The 20,086-nt window shown below is 42.5% G+C and overlaps 1 protein-coding gene across 1 annotated transcript; it reads right to left on the bottom strand.

The window, feature by feature from the left end:
* Window positions 1-1,220: 1,220 nt before the first annotated feature.
* On the bottom strand, window positions 1,221-18,105 carry dyrk2 (dual-specificity tyrosine-(Y)-phosphorylation regulated kinase 2). Its single transcript, XM_041963903.1, is given in 8 exon segments — window positions 1,221-4,531; window positions 5,115-5,205; window positions 5,313-5,702; window positions 6,174-6,337; window positions 6,498-6,840; window positions 9,980-10,083; window positions 17,987-18,045; window positions 18,047-18,105. Coding segments are annotated over 8 exon segments (1,857 nt in total). The 3' UTR covers window positions 1,221-3,884.
* Window positions 18,106-20,086: the final 1,981 nt, after the last annotated feature.

The following is a 20,086-nucleotide window of genomic DNA, read 5'->3' as shown; positions in this document are numbered from 1 at the left end:
GGCCGACGGGACACACAACCTCCACTTCATCCTCCTCCTCCTCCTCCTCTTCATCCTCACCCCAGTATGACTGGACAAACTGCAGAGTGCGTTCAGATACAGCTGTGTGTGTGCGTGTGTGTAGATATGTACTGTGTGTGTTTGTGTGAGGGAACAAGCTTTAAGAAAACCTCTCGTAACGTCGACATTACACACACACACACACAAAAGCTACATACAACACACACACACATTCAAGTATACGGCGTGAACTGCACATCATAGTAAATATGTAGATTAGATTAATAAATATTAATTAAATTGTACTAAATAAATAAGAAGCATCTTCAAACACCCCCCTCCCCGTCCATATTGATTGATCCATTTACCAATACTGACCTTTGATCACTACATTAGCAGTCGGTCTGACCAATCAGAGTTCCTGCTTGTCTACACATTATTGTATCTGCTTGTTTTCGTGTTCTTGATCGGTTTATTTCAATCATCGTATCTTTTGAATCTCCTGCTCTAATGCTGTTTGCTGCTTCACTCTGGACTCTTCTCAACACTCAGTTTGTGCATGAATCAGTGCTGCCTGACAGCATCGGGCCCAGTCACACCAGGAAGTGTGATTCCTTCATGTGATACTGAGATAACAGGCGGCGGCAGAAGCGAGCGATAAAGCAGAGAACACCGTGTCACAGGAGGCTGGAGCCTTTCCCAGCATGCATTGAGAGAAGCAGGCTACCACAACTACAGTACATGCACACAAGAACACATGAAGGATATACCAATAATCTTTTTTTATATCTTTTAAAACCTGTTCTTTCATCTGAGCAATAAAATCCTCGATCACAGAACGTGCAACTTTCGGTCTGCATCATCTTTTAAAACATATTTTCATCTGAGATCTTACTCTGATTTTATTAATCAGCTCTTTATTTTATCTTATATCACTGGAATTGGTTTATTCTAGTTTTGAAAAGTCCTCTATAAATACACAGTAGATTTTTGGATCATACTCATGCTATCAGCATATGATGTGATACAATATGTTTTCTGGAAAATCTAATACAACCCTGACTGTAAAGGTCTGGACTCTGTGTAAAACCTAAATAAAACCAGAATAACTAATTTCTAAACAAACTGTGTTTCCTGACCACAGTTTCCTGAAGTGTTCCTGAGTCCAGGTATTAATCTCCTTTATCCAATCACGTGTTCATCAAGTGGTGAACCTCGCTCCATCCTCGCTGTGAACCACTGAGCCTTTCCAGGATCACCAAATTCAGAATAAGCATATATTTACAAAAAAATCAATGCAGTTGATGAGGCCAAATATTAAATATATTGTCTTTGTACTCTGTTAAATTGTTAAGAATTAGCAAATGATGACATAGATGTTATACACAGAGTCTCATCTTTTTTTTAATTTAAAGTTATAATGAAGTTTTTATGGATATGATAACCAGGCTGTGTTTTTGGTTAATCCAGTAAATTTAACATCTGACAAATCGCAGTTCTGTCATTGATGTAAAAATCCCAAACTGCAACACATCTGTCCTGCTCGCTGACTTATAATCTCTGACAGATTGATTATATTTTCTAACAGTACACTGTAATTGTGATGATACTTTCTGTCTGAATTCTTTGTCATATCCACATCCATGTATAAATGATCAATAGATTTGATTTCTCCAGTAATAATCTATTCTCTAATCCACTGCTGCTATCATGGACTCTCACTGTGTAAACATGATGACTGCAGAGTTGCCCCCACTGACTGACATCATCTCGATGCATCTAACTAATATAATAAAAGCAGTGGATGGAAACGTGCATTAATTTACAGTTTTGTGGAAATTCCGATAAAATTTGCGCTACAGTTGGATGGAACGCTGCTATTGAGCCACGACAACGACCTGCTATGCATCTCATATCAACGTGTAAGCTCACCTGCATCGCAGCTGACTGCAGGTGTTTACACCTGACCACACACTGATGTGACTGGAGCCCTTCTAATGATATAAGTAATTATGATTTGCGTCTTAGTGAATCTGTTTAGTGTCTAAATTCTTTCAGAAATGTTGATTACTTTGAAAGAAACCCTGACTCAGTCACATGCTAACATCATGTTAGTTTCAGGCAGTAAAATATGCTGATCACAAAGCTTTTGTCCTAAATCCAGAACCATTTCTGCTCTGAATCTCCTCCCTTTATTAGAGCCAAGACTACATGAAGCTGGCACAGAAATGTAAACCCCACCACACACCCCATCACAAATCTTAGTAGCAAGCTAAAAATGAATTTGACTTTATCATTTATGATTTAAAATGGTCCTCAACAATCAGAAGCAGTCTGTCAGTGACACAGACGACCAGCATGTTATTGTATTATCGCAGCAATAGTTTATCCTACGTTAGCTTCCAGCGAGGCTGTAACGGCTTTTTGATTTTGTTTTTGCCTTAAAGACTGCGCTTTATTGCAAGTTTCAACAAAATTTAATTTAATGCTAGTCTACTGTTTCATACAACCGCCACAGCCTAATTTTCTACTTTCAAATAGGAAAGACTTTGGTTCCTAACAATCCCATTTTCTAACATTAGAGCCCTTTGATTTCAACATGATTTAAAATTGTCCATAAAACTGCCTTTACTCTACCTTCATAGCCCCTTCAGCCATTTTGTGTCCTTAATATTCAGATTTATTTCATTAAAATAAATTAAATAGGGCACAAAATGATGAAAGTTAACACAAACACTTATTTTCTAGGCTTTTTTCCATTTAACTCTCTTTTTGCTAACCTCCAAATGTAAAACACTTTAAAACTCTAAATCTGTGCTTCATAAGGCTGGGCAGTGGAGAGCTAACAGGCTATGGCTAAAAAGGCTAAGGCTAGCCACCAGACTGCCAAAAAAGGCAAACAGTGAGCCAGCTACAGCTAGCTGACTGATTTAAGTTTGCTAGGCTAACTGCTAGCCAGTTAATAGGTAAATAAGTAGCAAAGTGACAGCTAAACACAAACAAATGGCTGTCTAACAACTAACCAGCTGACAGGCACAAAGCTAGCATGGTAACCTAGACTAGCTGGACACCGTGAAACAACAGGTAGCTAAGAAAGCTAGCCAGCTAACAGACAGGTGGTTCAGTTCGAGTTGCCGGGATTTGGTTTTGACTAATTGTTCATTTAAGTCAAAATGATGTCAAATGCTCACAAATATTCCCCAAACTGAAACGCAACACAAAAGGAGTTATTTCATGATGAATTGAAACAAAGATTAGCAAGGTAATCTTTGCTTTTTTGCAGCTGTTACCTTAGCATTATAAGGATATATCTGACTTCTTTTTCACCTGTAGATATAACCTTGTAAGACTAAGGTCATGAAAAGTTGCTTTTGGCGTCTAATCGATTCATCGACTATCAGCTCAGCTAAATAGTTCCCGTGCTATAAACATAAAAAAAGCCTTGTTCCCTGCGTTAGCACCATGTTTTTGTGTTTGTGTGTTTGGAGCTACAGAGTGGTGTGTTCTGATTGTCTGAGCAGCCCCACAATTTTAAACATGTGTGGTCACTTCTTGTCTTGCTGCTCACAACGTAAAAAAACTAGCGTCTTCGGAGAGGACTGAGAATTTGAGTCTGAACGCACCCCAATTTATCAACAAAGTTTGCTTCAGCTCAGCTTACATCCCAGCCTGGCCATTCTGCACATTTTAACACCCCAACGCTGAGTTTCCATGACTGTGTTTGTCCTGAATGCACTCCAACAACGCTGTGAAAGCCAGCATCAAAAACCCAAACGCTCTTCAAAACTGGACAAACCAGTTTTATTCGGCTCCAGCTGGTTGCCCCCGGATGCCCGAGAACACAGCTTACAACTCCCACCACAGCGAGCGGGGTGCATTCACTCTCAGCTGACCAGCTTGGGCAGAACCGTCCTAGGCTGGATGTTTCCGTTGGCATCAGTGATTGCTGCCAAGTTAGTCCTTGTTTTAGAGGAGGAGGACGTGGTGGTTGAGGAGGTGGTGGCGAGCTTGGAGATTGAGGTGATGCCGCCGTCGGTGGTGGTGGTGCCCCGTTTGGAGGAGGTCTTTTCCCCCGTGGTGGTTCCTGCTGGTGGCTTGGGAAGTCGCCTCCTCAGCCACGGGTGGCGGAGCGCCTGGCTGGGCGTCATCCTGAGAGCCGGGTCCCACTCCAAACACTGTTTGAGGAAGTCTAGGAACAGTGGGTCATCGCAGCCTTTCAGCGCTGCGCTCCAGTCCTTGCTGCCCGGCGGGCCGCGTACCTTCCCTCGTCGCGAGCGACCGCCATTCAGCACAGTGGTGCCGTCAGGCAGTGTGGTGACAGTGCAGTACCGCGGGTAACCTTTGGACGACACAAAGTTCTTGGCTCTCTTGGAGGCGTCGAGGAGCTTCTGGCTGGGCATGCCCAGCAGTTCAATGATGCAGGCCAGCTGGTCGGCTTCGTCTTCACCAGGCAAAAGCGGGTAACCGGTCAGCAGCTCAGCCAGGATGCAGCCCAGAGACCACATGTCGATAGGCATCCCATACCTGGAGCCTAGAGAGGGCAAAGATTGACCAGTCAAAACCAGGACTCAACCATCAAAATGTATCTCACAGAGAGCAGGACGTTGCTGCAGATAGATAGTCTATCACATACAACATTTAGTTTTCTGTCAAAGTCACTGTGATTACATTTATCCAAGACTTGAGAGTTGGCTGCTGCTAAATGTTTCATTTACAAGCTCTGTTGTCAGAAAACTTAACACAGCAGACAGAAAATAAAGGATCATAATACATTTGTTGGTTTTAAAAATCGTGTCCTACCTGAGTTGTATCAAATTAACTATTTTTGTTAAGGCAATGTGGAGATGAAAATATATTGTTGGACTATCAGGCTGCTTTGAAGGTTGAGAGACTTGACACTATTAACGTTTATGAATGCAGATACTCAATTCAATGGAAAAATAAGGTGCTCTCGAATGAATTACCAGGTGCCGATAACAAAAAACTGATTGAAACATAAAGCTGAGTAAACGCTGGCTCTGCAGGAGTGCGAATTTGATTTTCATGGCTGAAATGAACTGAAACTTTGCGTCCAACCATGGCTGCTTTCAGGTTTCCACGTCAGGTCATCTTACCTAAAATGACCTCTGGTGCTCGGTAGAACCTGGACTGGATGTAGGTGTAAACTCTCTGATGTTCATAACAGCTAGAACCAAAATCTATGACCTGGAGAGACACAGACAGAAAGAAGGAAGACATTTAGTGGCATAGATTTTAGGTGCTTGCTACTTCAAAGCACCTGATGTTGTGATCAGGGTTAAGTTTAGGGTTACCTTGATGCCGCTGCGTCCCTGCTGCTTGAGCAAAATGTTCTCGGGCTTGAGGTCGCAGTGGATGATGCGGTTCTTGTGCAGCGAGTCCAGACACTGCAGGATGGAGTGGGCGAACTTCCTGACCAGCGGGAGGCTGAAGCCCTGGAACTTGTTCTTCTTGATAAGCTCGTACAGGTTCATGCTGAGCAGCTCGAAGGTCATGCAGATGTGGTTTCGAAAGGTGAAGTTCTCCAGCATATGGATGACGTTCATGCTCGAGTCCTTGTCCTGCTTCCTCAGGTGCTCCAGGATGCGGATCTCCTCCGCCGCCTGCCGGTGGAAGCGCTTCTCGTTGCGGACCATCTTCAGAGCCACGTGGGTCTGAGACTTGTGGTCAAAGGCCTTCACAACCTGCAGGGGGAGGAGAAACACAATGCTCTCATTCAACTAACATCTTGATACCACCTCCACCTTCAGAAGCAGTGTGTGTTGCCTGCCTGAGTTTGCTGACTTGCTCAGATTTGTTGATTCTTGGGTTGTACCCAGACTGTGACACAGCAGTGTCCGGTGTAATCAACTGTTACATCTATTTGACCAGATGGTACTTGCTGTGATCAGATGATAGTGTATAAAACAATTATTGTCAACAGCAGGAGTAAAAGAATAAAGAAGAGTATTATGAAATATTTTCAGTGTTTGTGGACTAACAATACCACTTTTCTCTTTTAAAACGCAAAAGTAAAAGATCCATATGCAGTAAAAACACTGTAAAAGTAGCATTAGTAGTGATAGTAGCATTAGCATTAGCAGTAGAAACAGTTAGCAGAGGATAGGAGGCAGTAGAGGATCAAATGTCTCCAGCAGTGCTACTACTGGTCATACCTGTCCAAAGCTGCCTTTGCCAATGACCTTCAGGACTTCATAGCGGTAGGAGATGTGGTCGTGCGGAACGTGGATGTAGGATCCCTGATCATCGTCGTAGCCGCCGTTGTTGGCTCCGCCCATGACCCCTGACCTCTTCTTGGCATTTGGACCAACAAAATACACTGAGGAGAAATGAGTGTGTGATCATTCATCATTCTCATTCTGTTTCATCGTTATTTTGGGTCATTTGGGTCATCTGATGGAATTTACGTCAACAACTACATCATCGGCATCAACCGATGAAAACGTGCATCTTTCGTGGTGCAGTTTAAACCCTCTCACCGTCAGGGTAGCTGAACACCTCGTGGTGTTCGAACGACGACATTTTGGACACAAACTGCTTCATGGCCTGCTCCGGGGACATGGAGGTGGGCTTTGGCTTGCTGTCTGTCGACTTGTTGGAGGCAGCGCTGCCCTGCCGGCAGTGGTGGGCGGGCTCTGAGGCCGAGGTCTGGCGGTCTGGCAGCGGCAGCCCCGGCCGGGTGGAGCTGAGAGGAGCCAGGCCGTTGGGCTGGGAGGTAAGCACTGGACGCTTGTTGGTGTTCTCCTCGTACAGCTGTGTGACGTGGACCTGCGACTGCGACGATAGCTGGACGGTGTCCGACATGGTGGCTTTAGAGCCTCCCTGAGGGGAAACACAGCGAGACGTCATCACTATTTCTATTAATTGGTTTTTCAATGAAACATTTGGTTTATTACAGTGATTTTCATACTTTGAGGTACACACAGCTCGTGTTGAGGTACCATTAAGGTACCATTAACGCCCAATATGCCTCCTCTGAGTGATAACTCAGTCAAATTTAAACACTTTATCATGGCGATGGACATTATCTCTGATGTCGCTAATAAACAGTAAATCCAAAAATTCATAAGCTTGCCTGAAAATCATTGTGTTGTTTTTTTTAAGATGCCTGTACATCCATGGGCACAGTGCTAACAGGAGCTGCTAACAGCTAATTCAGTCTACTTTGAATGAAAACAAACATTCATTTCCAAGTTCTTGAGCACCACAAATAAGATTTTTGCTCTCCCTTGTATGAAGCCTGGTGATATCGGGATAAAACTCTGGATAATTAGTAATCTGTTCCTCAAACGAACTCAAAACAGTCCAATTACCCAACTGTGACTGATTGACTAACAGAGACACAGCTGTTTCTCTCTGTCTCTCATTCTGTTGCTTTGTCTCTCGCTCGGTGAATCACTCCCTGTTGCCGTGGAGACCAGCACACCTGGGTCCTTTCAGATAACAGAGGTGAGCTCTCTCGCACACACACACACATATACACACATTGTTATTTGTGTAAGACAGCATGTCTTTGAACTGAGCTACTGAGCTGGAGTGTGTGTGTGTGTGTGTGTGTGTGTGTGTGTGTGCGCTTGTAGTCTGGCCAGTAAGGGAACTGCGGTATAAAAACAAGGAAGTGAATCAAGAGAGGAAACCGAAACAATAACAAACTTGTTGAGTGCTGTCAGTAGTTACAGTGACAGAGTGCTTGGCTATGTTGACTCCTCCCTCACCTGACGACACCTTGACAGGCAAGCACGCATGCTCAACAATACAATATGATTTTGTCTTGCTGTGCGCAAATACCTGGGGCTGCAACTTAGGATTCAGTTTTAGGATTCATTCGTCTTCAAATAGCTCAATTTGCTCAACAGTTCAAACTGAAAATATTCAGTTTACTGTAATAGAAAACAGAGGAAAGCAGGAAACCCTCAAATTTGAGCTTTTTTTTTGGAAAATGGCTTAAAAAATTAATTTATTATCAAAATTGTTAGTGATAAATTTTCTCTTGATTTACTGATTAGTTTATTTCAGCTTCAAAAATCAAACCTAATCCATTATTGATGTGAGGCGCCTCATACTTCAGGTTCCTCGTGTAGTAAAATTGTAAACACAAAAGCACTAAATGAACCTTCAATCCCAGAATGAATCAATGACAGGAAGTAGTTGGAATAACATAAACAAGACATGAGAAACCATGAGTGCAGGGCTTCCTGCTGCATTTACAGAGAAGGCCCTGTTTGGACTGCCAGCTCACACCAGGATCCAAACCACATTTGGAGGTGGTCTGAAACATGACTGCAATCAGATTTCTACAGATTCTTCTGAGTCCACAGTACAGTTCTGCACTGCGGCTGTTTGGCGGGGGGGGGCGACGGATCGCCATTTTCCGTGTTGGAAAGCTGCGTCACCAGCGTCCGAAGTTACTGATGCCTGCATTGTTACCACAGCAACCCCCGCAGAGAGGCTGGTGACGTCTGGACACACAAATCCGATCTGATCACTAGCAAATCACACAATTATTAGCTAATCTTAAACATTGGACATGAGAAACAAATCTGATCAAAGTCTAATAGTACGACTGCTATCAAGATACAGCAAGATAGTTATTATCAAAGGTTGTAAATCTGATCAGCCCAATAAATAGTTGCCTAACTCGGTGACACAGACGCTTGAAAGCTAATATAATAATTAATAAAAGCTTCCAATATAATATATTACAGGAACCCCTGCTAATGCTAATGTCATCACTCTGAAGGTAATGGAGTAAAAAATGCTGCATCAGCTCCTTTGTACCATTAGTTCTGTGTGTGTGTGTGTGTGTGTGTGTGTGTGTGTGTGTGTGTGTGTGTGTGTGTGTCATTCACACCAGCCTATAAACCAATCAGCTGTTTAAAGCATCCTGGAGCTGAGAGCTATTATTAGTCTGGCGGCTACAGCTGAGTGTTTCAGAGAACTGCTGCTCAGGCTCATTGCTAACTGCAGCTCGCTAATTAAAATACAACCTTCTAAAGCCAGCACGACTCTGATCCAGCAGCGGGTCGGTGTCAGGACCGCACGGCGTCACATTTTAAGATAAGATCAACTTTATTAATGCTCAGGGTTGTCAATAAATTGTGTAATTGTTGATTCAATCTCTGGCTCCCTTTGATCACATGCTCAACTTAAGATAAATGCTCCAGATGTACGTATGCAGAGAAAAAAACACCAGATGTATTTAATATAAGAGCAACACAATGTTCCTTTATAGCACATGAGGCTGTCTTCTCAGCTGCCAAAGCAACCATATTTGGGTGTATCTTATATTATAATAGTGATCAGTTTACTGATGCTTTTCAGCTCATCCCAGTCGGGGTTAGATTAGCCATGTTTGGACTGAACAGAGACGGACATGTAAGTCCAGGCGTGTGCAGATGAATCACGCTGCAAAAATGACTTTAATTAACGAGCAGTTTTGCTTTGTAAAGTTCAGCTGCTTTCAGTTCTGCTGCAGCTCGCCCCCTGAAAACATGACAGTGTTCAGCTTTGCTTTCTGCGCTGCAGACATGTTGCAGCGACGCATCGAGCCCAGTGCATCACTAACAACCTTTTCCATAGTGCTAACTTTATGTTACCTGAGCTTCAGGTGATCGTTCTTTCATTGTAACCCAAGTATGTGGAATATAAATGAATATAAAATATGTTTAACCTTCTCCCCCTCATTCATATTAAACTGCTCAAGGCGAGAACTTCACAAGAAATACAGCTAGACGAGGTTTTTGGTTTAGATCAGTCGTTGGTTAAAGAAAAAGCAACCAGGTCTGCAGATTTGACTCAATCTGCTCATACAGCAACTTGTTTCTTCGTTCTTTTACAGACCAAAGTTCACGCTACGTCACCCTCCTGTTAAATGTGATGAATTGGGGGTTATAAAGGCAGCAACAACATGCAGTAAATTAAATTTAACACAGTGGAAAGTGAGCTGTGAGTGTGCTGGTACCGTCAGGGGGTTGTGGTTGTTGTTGCGAAGCCGCGGCAGGGCGACAGGCGACGTCGTCTGAGAGCCACCGTGACCGGGAGAGTAGACCGGCTCGCCCACTTTGCCTGAAGATACAAAAGAGAGAGACAGAGGTTTAGGTTCATCCCCTTTCTTGTTCAGATGGGAAGATGGATATCAGCTTCATTTCTATAAATTCACAGTGAGGATGAATCCAGAGTTTAGCGTAGCTTAGCACAAAGACTGGAAGCAAAGGGAAAGTGCTAGCCTAGCTCCATCAAAAAGTGAACAAATCCTCCTTCAAACATCCCAGAGTGAGTCTGATTTACATGATGCTTCTCGCAGGTATAGAGAGAGAAATGTAAGAAGAAGACGTTGTGGTTTTAGCAGCAGTTAGCTTTCTTGTCCTCGTTGTGGGCTTGCCAGGTTTGGGCTCTGACTAAGCAGTGATGTTACGCTGGAAGCTGACTACATGCCAAAGTATCAACCTTTCAGCGTACAAGATGTGCCTCCCTTCAACATACCAAAGATCACATGGTATGACCACGACAAAAAGAGCTCGTTATGTAACACACATATCAGGAACATGTTTGTTAACCTCCTGAAATATTCAAAAGTGGTCAGAATGGTCCAGCCCCTGCGGGTTATATGAGTGTGAGCGAAGCCGGTCGGGGTTAGATTCGCTATGTTTAGACTACATACATACATGCACAGACAAACGCATATAGAGGCCGACAGACAGAGACATGTTCTTTACTGCCTTCCATATATAACAGTTTTTTTAAAGATGTGCAAGCACATGAACTGATCCTACGCTCCACCTCCTTCTCTAAATGCACCATCACAGCTCATCATGAACTCGGACAACCTCCGTCATGCTTCTGCTGCCAACTGCCGTCATTTATGCTTTATGCCACAAACTATTCAAAAAAGATGCGCCTGGACGTGGACGTAAAAGAAGATCACGATATTTCTGTGATGATGATCGCCTCACATGATATGACAAAATACAGTAACAATAACTGCTGACTGCCACCGTTTGACTTCCCTTACTTCCTCAGCAAGTTGGAGTATGGCCATAATCACTATATTATTACTTTTATCATGTTAAAAATTAGACAGGTATCACTGTGATGTCATCCTATGGATGGCACAGGCCCACCTGGAGGGTATCTGGCAGGTACATGGATTCTGATCATGTGTCGGATGATGAAGTGACTGTACGAGCTTTGACCAGTTTAGATTAAGCTAGGCTAAACTGTTTGAGCTAAGATAAACAAACCGCACTGATCAAACAGGTACACCTACATAATGTTATCTTTACAGTGCTTATCTTTACAGCCAGTCAGAGATGTGTTCACTCATCTATATTCTTATTACTGAGCTGGTAGTTAGTGATGGTGTTTTATTGGAATTATATAGAAATGGGTTTCTAATAATCCCACCTCCCCCTCTGAAAAACTGCCAAAAACTCCTTTTTTTAACAGTCGAAACACTTCTGAAACACTTCTCAATACTATATGCCCCAGTTCAATAACTCTGCCAACTACAACCTTGGTCTGTCAGTGTTTAATCAAACTGAATGTTAATATCTTTGTAAAGGCAGAAGTGATGTCACAGCTGTTGTATTGGACTGGATTATGTCGGTGCAGGTGTACCTAATAAAGCGGCCAGTGATTGTACATCTGAACTGAAATGAAACCAGAGGCTGCCTCCATTTAAAAACTGTATGCTGGTATGGTATGCTCTGGATGATGGCCAGCCTCAAACAGCCTTGGACCCGAATGACCCAGGCCGAAGTCATCCAGTCTGGTCTGGAGGCTGCGGGTCCTGCAGGTTGACTCAGTCTAAGGAGGATGAAGGTTTTAATATAGCCTGATAATCCCCAATACATTGCCTATCTCACTCTCTCCCTGTCTCTCTCTCTCTGCAGCTTCACCTACTACTTTGACAGCAACATGACAACAGCATCAGCCCAGCAGGGTCAAAGGTCAAGAGTCACAGCAGACCACTATTTTAACAGGTTGGAGGGTGAAGATCGATAGGTGCTGTACTTTGACCGACTTTCCTTCCATCGTGTCGTACATTTTTCAGAACGCCTTCCAGCACAGCGACAGTTTTACAGACGTCGGCCTCAGAGCAGCAGCTGTTACAGTCTGGTCAGTCACTAACCTAGTTAGGACCACTTCCTCTCTCCTCAGTAATCAGCAACACACACAATAACAGTCAGAGGAGGCTGTGATTGTCCCAGTATCCCAGCATGCTCCAGTTAACAAAATGTTTAAACCCAGTGTCTCCATGTTTTCTCTCCATACATGTCAAATACGTCTGATATCTGCTGCAACTAATCATCTGTTGACTGATTATTGTCAATCAGGGCTGTACAGAAGGTCACTCTGAGGTTTTTAAATGAATCCTGAGTGGCTGAAGGTTCCTCGATGAATGATTTGGTCTGAAAATGCTTCCAAACTGTCGACGGATGACGTCTACATGAAGCGCCGACCGCCAAGTGAGTGCAGATTCATGAGATGATCTCTTTGTTTGTAATCAGTTTAATAATGCACCATTACACTGCTACAACCTAAACAGATCTATTATTACTGTGGTTATATGAACGTAATTCATTGTGCTGTCTGAATGCTGCTGTGCACCTTCCTTTGTGCCTCCACCACAGTCAAAATCTATAACACCAGTGCAGCCGGATCTTTACCTGCAACTGTGCAGAACTACCAGGTTTTTAAATGATGCTTTACTTATTTGTATATACTTTATATATTTCTGACACCAAAACCATGAATGTGCACAAACATAAATCCTTCTGTTTATGTTCATTCTCTCCATGTCAATAAAGTCTCTGTGAATCTGAATTTGGGAATATTCAGACATGATGTGACAGAGTCTACAGCTGTCTGGTCATGGAAGGAATAAACAGATAGGAGAGCGCAGGCATGAATGAATGAGCGGGAACGGCCTCTGAGCTGCAGACCCTCACAGGCCACCGTCCGGCTCTCGTCAGCTTCCTGCGCCGCTGCAGGTTAAAGCAGGCAGATGGTCTCTGCTGCTGCTCTCTGCCTCTAATCTGAACGCTCACTGTAATCCTGCTAATGAGGACGAGTCAGAGACACAAATCACACAGATCCACACTGCAGACTGCCCACACGCTGTGAAACGACCACATGACAAAGAACACGCAAACAATACAGCTCCTGATGTGGAACATCGCCGTGATACTCCTGATTCTGAAGTGCAGACGCAGCACAAACATGCCGCCTGCAGTAAAACAATGCAGCCTCTCATGTATCTGCTCTGTAATCCTGCTAATGACTGAGGCTGGGACAAACAATCAATATATTCTGGGAGTTATCAATACAAAAGCACTTCAATCTGTTCTGCTGCAGTGACCAATCAGAGGATTTTTCTTACGTTCTTGCACAAACAGTTCATTGATTAACTGATTAGACACTATTGCTGATTTAAATAACAATTTTGATAACCGACTAACTATTTAAGTAATTTATCAGGCAAATATGCCGAATATTCTCCGCTTCCAGCTTCTCAAGTGAAAGCATTTACTGGTTTTCTCTGTTTAATATTGTTTTAAATTGATTATTTTTGGGCTTTGGACCAAACAAACAATATGAGGACGTCACCCTGGGGTCTGGAAATCTTTGACTATCGTCAAACATTCAATATTCAATTGATAGTTTCTGTCATTTATTAAACAAAAAAAAAACATTTTCTGCTTCAAGCTTCTTAAATGTAAAGATTAGCTGTTTTATATTTAAGTGAAAACCTTTGCATTTTTCACTATTTTCAGGCACTTGACAGATTAAAACATACATATAATATAGATATATAACAAATAGCTATATCTATATAGATCTATAATATATATATATATAGATCTATAACACATAGAACACTTTAGAAACAGCTGTATTAACTGTAAAAACATCATTCAACGCGGCTACATTTTCCCTTTCAGCTGACACTTCAGGTAAGGAAAGCCCAAGTTTGCCATTTTGGTGTATATGGAATTGACTTGACCGAGCGACAGTCAAACTGCACATACACAGCAGACACAAGCAATATCCTCCATCACCGTACGTCTAATTTCACATCTCAGTATCACCATCGTTGATATTATAAATAGAAATCACGTCATTGTGAAAAAAAAACCTACATTTGTGACAAAGCAGTCGTGTTTATTGGTTTTGAACGTTGCTCACTGTTAAAGAAATTAATAGTGTGATATTAAAGGGACAAGAACTTTGTGTGTCTTGACAGATATTAACAAATAAATAAAATCTAAGTTGTATGGGCTGAATATTTACTTTTTTAAAAAATAATTTTATTTTATTTGTATTTTCATTATTATCACAGTTGTTGATAATAATAATTTGGTATCTTATTGATATCTTCACCTTCAGGCTGTGTTCAAACAGTCTGTGGAGTTTCCCACCGGCCTCTCCAGCTCTACTGCGAATGAAGACACGGTTCTCTGCCTGTGCAGTACACGCTGATAATTACAGGGATCTAAACCGGAGAGGTATTCCTTGCTGCGAGTCCGACAGATGCATGCTAACAGAGTGGAAAAGCAGCGTGCTGAGTGTGAACCTGACACCTAGCTGGAGATGCCAGAGCGCCGGCGAGCACGCTCGGTATGCTGCTCGACAGGACGAGTGGGAAAACCTGCGGCAACGTGACCGCACACATGCAGCACTGCGAGAGTCAGAAACTCAGAGGTGCTGAGGAAGAAACTGCACTGCAAAGCTCACGACAGGACCTGGAAACTACAACAGAAAAATGCCCTTCATCATTTCAACCTGCCGACGACCCTTTTTTTAAATTTCTGTCCCTCACTGGCCCCCTGCAGATGAATCCCTGGAGTTTTTTAGGGTCCCATTAGGATATGATCTACTGGTTTGAACAGCATTTTGAGTTTGTAGTGTGCTCTCACTGTAACAACAACCACATTAAGTATAATTAGAAGTCTAAAAGCCAATATTAGCTCACTGTACAGGACTCAGTATGCTTCAGACGACGTTTCATTAACGTATTTGACGCTAATTATTTATCGATCATCAGCTCCACATATGAGCAAGAAAGGGTCAATTTGCATCACAATAGACAAGGCCTTTACTGATGTGTCTTACAAACGTGACTCTATCTCTGGTGAGTCTGACAGCATTTGAAATTTTCCGACACAGACAATCCAACAATTCATGCAGCCAGTGTCCCGACGTACAGACGTGAGAAAGCAAGCAAGACCTGAGCTTAAACCAAGTGCAACGTCACGACTGTCCAACAGTATGATTCAATACATCGAGACTACATACGTGTTAACTAGTTAATCTGAGACACGCTGACAAGTTAAAACACATGTGGCTGGAGCTGGTGGTGAATGCAGGACTGAGCTGTGTTCCTACTGCTCAACTGAAATGGAAGAGTTGCACACAGCTACTAATTAATGCTCCTTGTAAAAAGAATTTTACTTCATATTCGTGAAGCTTTCAAACTTGAAATTAGCTACACGGCCCACTTTGATTGACATTTGTTGGCTGTGATTAGTTGGCAGCTTGCTCCTGGCTGAAAATGACGGCAAAACAACCTTCAGCACTACAAACATGGGGCTTAGAGCCAACATGGAGGTGTAATTTTTATCATTTTATCATCATAGAGAGGATGAAAATTACCCCTGATATTACCTTGATACTGGCATAGACTTGAATAACAATTTGATTAATACATGTAACAATCAGACTGATAAGGAACATATCATCATGAAGCCAATCCTGGCTAAATAAAAGCCACTAGACAAGCTAAACTGCAGCATCACAGGCAGCTAACAGTGGGCTTGTGGTGGCCACATGGCTGATTGAGAACCTGTGATAGTAGCCTGTGTTTACATCAAAACAGCTACATTAGTCTCCAAAACTACATAAAGATTTACATTTCATCCCAGGGTAGCAACGGGCCAGCAGCAGCCCTACAGCTGCCTGCGATAGGAGGTCGCAAAGCACACACTAAATGACAACAAACACTGTCTGCATGCTAATAGTGTTTAAGTGAAGTCCAGATTGATGACGAACATTTCAGTTGCTCACACATTAATAAGATTCATTATGGGAAGCACGTCGAAAACACTGGTGTCTGAAATACTGCAGTAATACTTGACTCAAAGAATGGCGCAGCCACCAGTGGCAGCACTGAGTGCGCTGCTGCTGAGAGGCTGCAGGGTCGTCTTCGGTTTAACACGCTTCATACTGACTTCAGGAGAAGACAGCTCTCTGTGCCAGAATAACGCATGTTTTTATTTACTTTACCTGACAGAGCTTTTATCCACCTTAAAACCTGCTAAGTCAGGACGTCAATGTGGCCAAGCAGTTTAAGACTAATACCAGGTTGCTTTAAAGGCTGCCAAGAGCTCAGCGTGTCCACTGGGTTTGTTCGTATGTTCAAAATGATTTCTGTGTGAGATGTAATAACGCCTCAGCGACTGAAATCCTGAAAGATGGCCGTCCAGGATCCTGCTACAAAGCAGGATGGTGCTGGATCAGCACCAGTCTATTCGTAACCAAGAAAACTACCTAATGGCGAGAAAGAGTAGCTTGGTTTTTAATTTTCTTCGTCATTTCAGTCTATGATACTTCCTGTTATTACACATTATGGTCTGACTGATGAGGCTGTCAATATTTAAACTTCTCTGATGACATACAAACTGCTGTTTGCTTTTTAAACACAGAAGATTAATGAACATTTTTGATAAACGTACCTTAAAATCAGTTATTACAGAACTGAACCCTGGTGTGTCCTGATACACAGTCGAAAGATAAACTATGCAACGGAGACACTTCCTCAATTATTTCAAAACACATCTTTGGCATTTCTGTGCAATTTACGATACCGCTTAGCTAAAACAGCTAAATGATAATGACAAAGCTAATGCTAAACAACAACTGTCTGTAACCACATAAACATTATGTATTTACAATTAAATCTTGGTAAGTCACCATAACCTTATATGAATCCCCAACACCATGCTAGAAACCTCAAGAGAGCAAAATAAATGTCTTGTAATGGTTTAAATAACGGCATTAGAAGTTTATACAGCTGTGAAATGACTCCCAACAGTTTCAAGCTAGCACTTAGCCTGCTACAGCGTGAATATTAACGTATAATAATAGCTCCAACAGTCCAGGATAGCATTAGCATGTATCTGTCAAGCTAATTCAATGAGACAAGACGTTTTATTGTTGTGTATTTTAGAGCTGACAGCAACAAAAGGAACAAAACAACAACAACAACAACAAAAATATATCCACGATACAGACCTAAAGACACCAACGAGAAACTAGCTGACCTCTGACTGAACTGAAGCCATATTTCTGTCTGCCGAGCTGGAGGCCAAAAATTACCCAGCAACGGAAAACACACACACACACACACACACACACACACACACACACTAAACACCACCAAATGCCATATCTAAGATTACACAGTCAAACCCAAAAGACACGGAGACATGTCTTCCAGTGTCCAACGCAGGCCGCCGTGCTGCTCGACCGCGACATGAGACATAAACACACCTTGAAAGCTGTTTGTGCTGCTGCTGCTGTCACTTCTCATCTGCTGCTGGCCAGCTAACGCTAGCTAAAAATAAACCCCTCAGACAGCGGGGGGAGATGTCCGGAGCTGCCTTCAGTTTGCTGCCTTTGTATCCGCGTTGTTTCTGCAGTCGGGCTGCAGCTCCTCCGCCTCCGGTTTATGAGATTACAGGTAATTTAATGAGCGGAGAAAGAAAGACGAGCCTCGGTCTGTTTCTATTCCTGTCTGTTAGCTAGCAGAGTTACCCTTCCCTCACTGTTTTCGTCCCTTTCTGACTCATTACGTTCTAATTTACACCGGATCAAAGAGACGCAATCAGCGCCGGGGGACCAGCGGTGTCTCCCCGCTACACTGGCCGGGCTCAGGCGCCCGGAGACCGGCTACAGAGGCTGTGCTCACCCGTCGGGAGGACCGAGGTTCCGGGCTTCTTGGTTAACATGGCGGCCGCTCCTCTCCTCTGGACACAGACGGACAGGACGCCTCCTCTTCCTCCATCTGCAGCTCCTCCTCTTCCTCATCCCAACTCCTCCTCTCCCCCCCCCTCTTTTTTAATCCCTCTCCTGACTAACTCTTTCAGGCGACAAGAAAACTCTTCTTGGTCCGTTAATTTATTGTTTTCAGCCTCCTCCTCTTCCTCCTCACACCCACTCACTCAGTTTTATCTTCAAAAAGACATTTTTAAAATGTAAGCTCCATAAATTCTTCAAATATATTTAAACCAGTAATAAAAAATATTATTAGTAGCCTATGTTATATTATATTGCAGTAAATTGTATATACTTCATACTCTTTACAAACTAATAACTTTATATAAGGTGTATATTTTGAATATAAGTAATGCTTGAAATTTCTATATATTTTTTTCTTATATTTGGGGATACACACACATGTGCACGTATTAGCTACTACATATAAGTATATCTGTATATGTATATTTATATTATAGTACACAGTACATCATTGTACCTGGCTGTTATAATACTTCCTCAGTAGGACCCATTAACAAACATTAAACATTTATTTTGTTTTATTTCCATTTTGAAGTGTTCCTTATCTGTTTCGAACCCCTGCAGTCTGATTATTGTGCTGCTGCCTCATGTGAATATCCTCCAGAAGGATCAACAGTGTCATCAAAACAATAAGTAGTGATATTAAGTCCAGGTTACAAAATGCTAAAAAATCAAATGAAAATGAATCAAAATGCTGATGTAAACTGCAGGAATTGTTTTTTTTGTTTTGTTTTGTTTTGTTTTTTGTCATTTGACATCATCTGACATATGTTCAGAGCTTAAAGTTGTTCTGGTGAACTTATTGGCAAACAGCTGTCTATTCAAACACGCAAGAGCAATTTGATTCTTCCATTACAGATGTGTTTGTGTCACTTGATGACTGTCAGTCCATTATTCTCCCTCTTTTAGCTCGGCTTTTGGTCTCCTCCACCTCCTGAGGGAAATATCTGCCTCTTCAGCCGCTAAATGCTGCACTGTGCTCCCCAGCTCATCTCTAACTGTGTCTGTCTGCTGTTTGCTGCTCAGCAGGTTGTGAACTGTGGCTTTATTGGAGCTTGAGGAAACAGCTGCTTGCTGCTGCTGGAAACACTGAGACTGAACCAGACAGGAAATGAGCCATAAAACCAAAACTAGGAGCTAAAAGAAGCTAAAAAAGCTCTGTAGAGCAGAAGGGACCTGCAGAGTTGGTGGTATATCTCTGTGTGTGTCACAATGGGGGACCCCTTTTACATTACACACTGTCATTTGATCCATTGTTACTATAAAATATTGATTAGTGCAGCTTTAAAGGAAGGTTTAACATACAGAATGAAACCAACAGTACTGTAGACTGTTTGCAGCACTTTTACAGTTCATTGTTGACTTTGGGAAAAAGCAGTTTGACAAAAAAAGAGATTCTTCAAGCATTTTCCACAGCTTTCAACCTGAACTTTGTTTTTTTGTTTCACCCTGTGTTACCAATCAGACTAAATAATGGTCAAACCAGCGATACTCACCACCTGTGTCGGCAGAAGCTTAAACCACAGACGATGACTTTTCTCGTTTGGAGAAAAAATAAGTGCAAGTGAGTCCCAGAAACCAGAAAATGATGCTGAAGGTGTAGCAGAGCAGGCTGGTGTTCTTCATCTCTGCCCCGTCCAGGAGTCTCCATATGAGGACATCATCACTCACAGCGTGTGCGATTGTTTATTTGGCTGCTTGGAGACCAACAACTTGTTTACATCAGACACTCAGACGGCTTTCTCAGTTTTGCTTCTGGGCAGCGTCGTGTTGACAATAAAGTTTGTTTAGTCAGTGTGTGTGTGTGAGTGTGTGTGGTCTCAGGTTTCATAGCTTTTGCTTAAATTACAGAGCGACCTACGTAAGACTCACACACACACACACACACACACACGCACACACACTCATTTGGAGGTAACAAGCTCAGCAGAAATGAGCAGCAATCATCACCATGCCAGCTTTCTTTGTTTTTCAGGTAAAACAACAACAA

This window comes from Chelmon rostratus, chromosome 22 (genome assembly GCF_017976325.1).
Source record: "Chelmon rostratus isolate fCheRos1 chromosome 22, fCheRos1.pri, whole genome shotgun sequence".
Taxonomy (NCBI): Eukaryota; Metazoa; Chordata; class Actinopteri; order Chaetodontiformes; family Chaetodontidae; genus Chelmon; species Chelmon rostratus.
The sequence above is the reverse complement of the archived record's forward strand: the minus strand, read 5'-3'. Positions and strand labels throughout refer to the sequence as shown.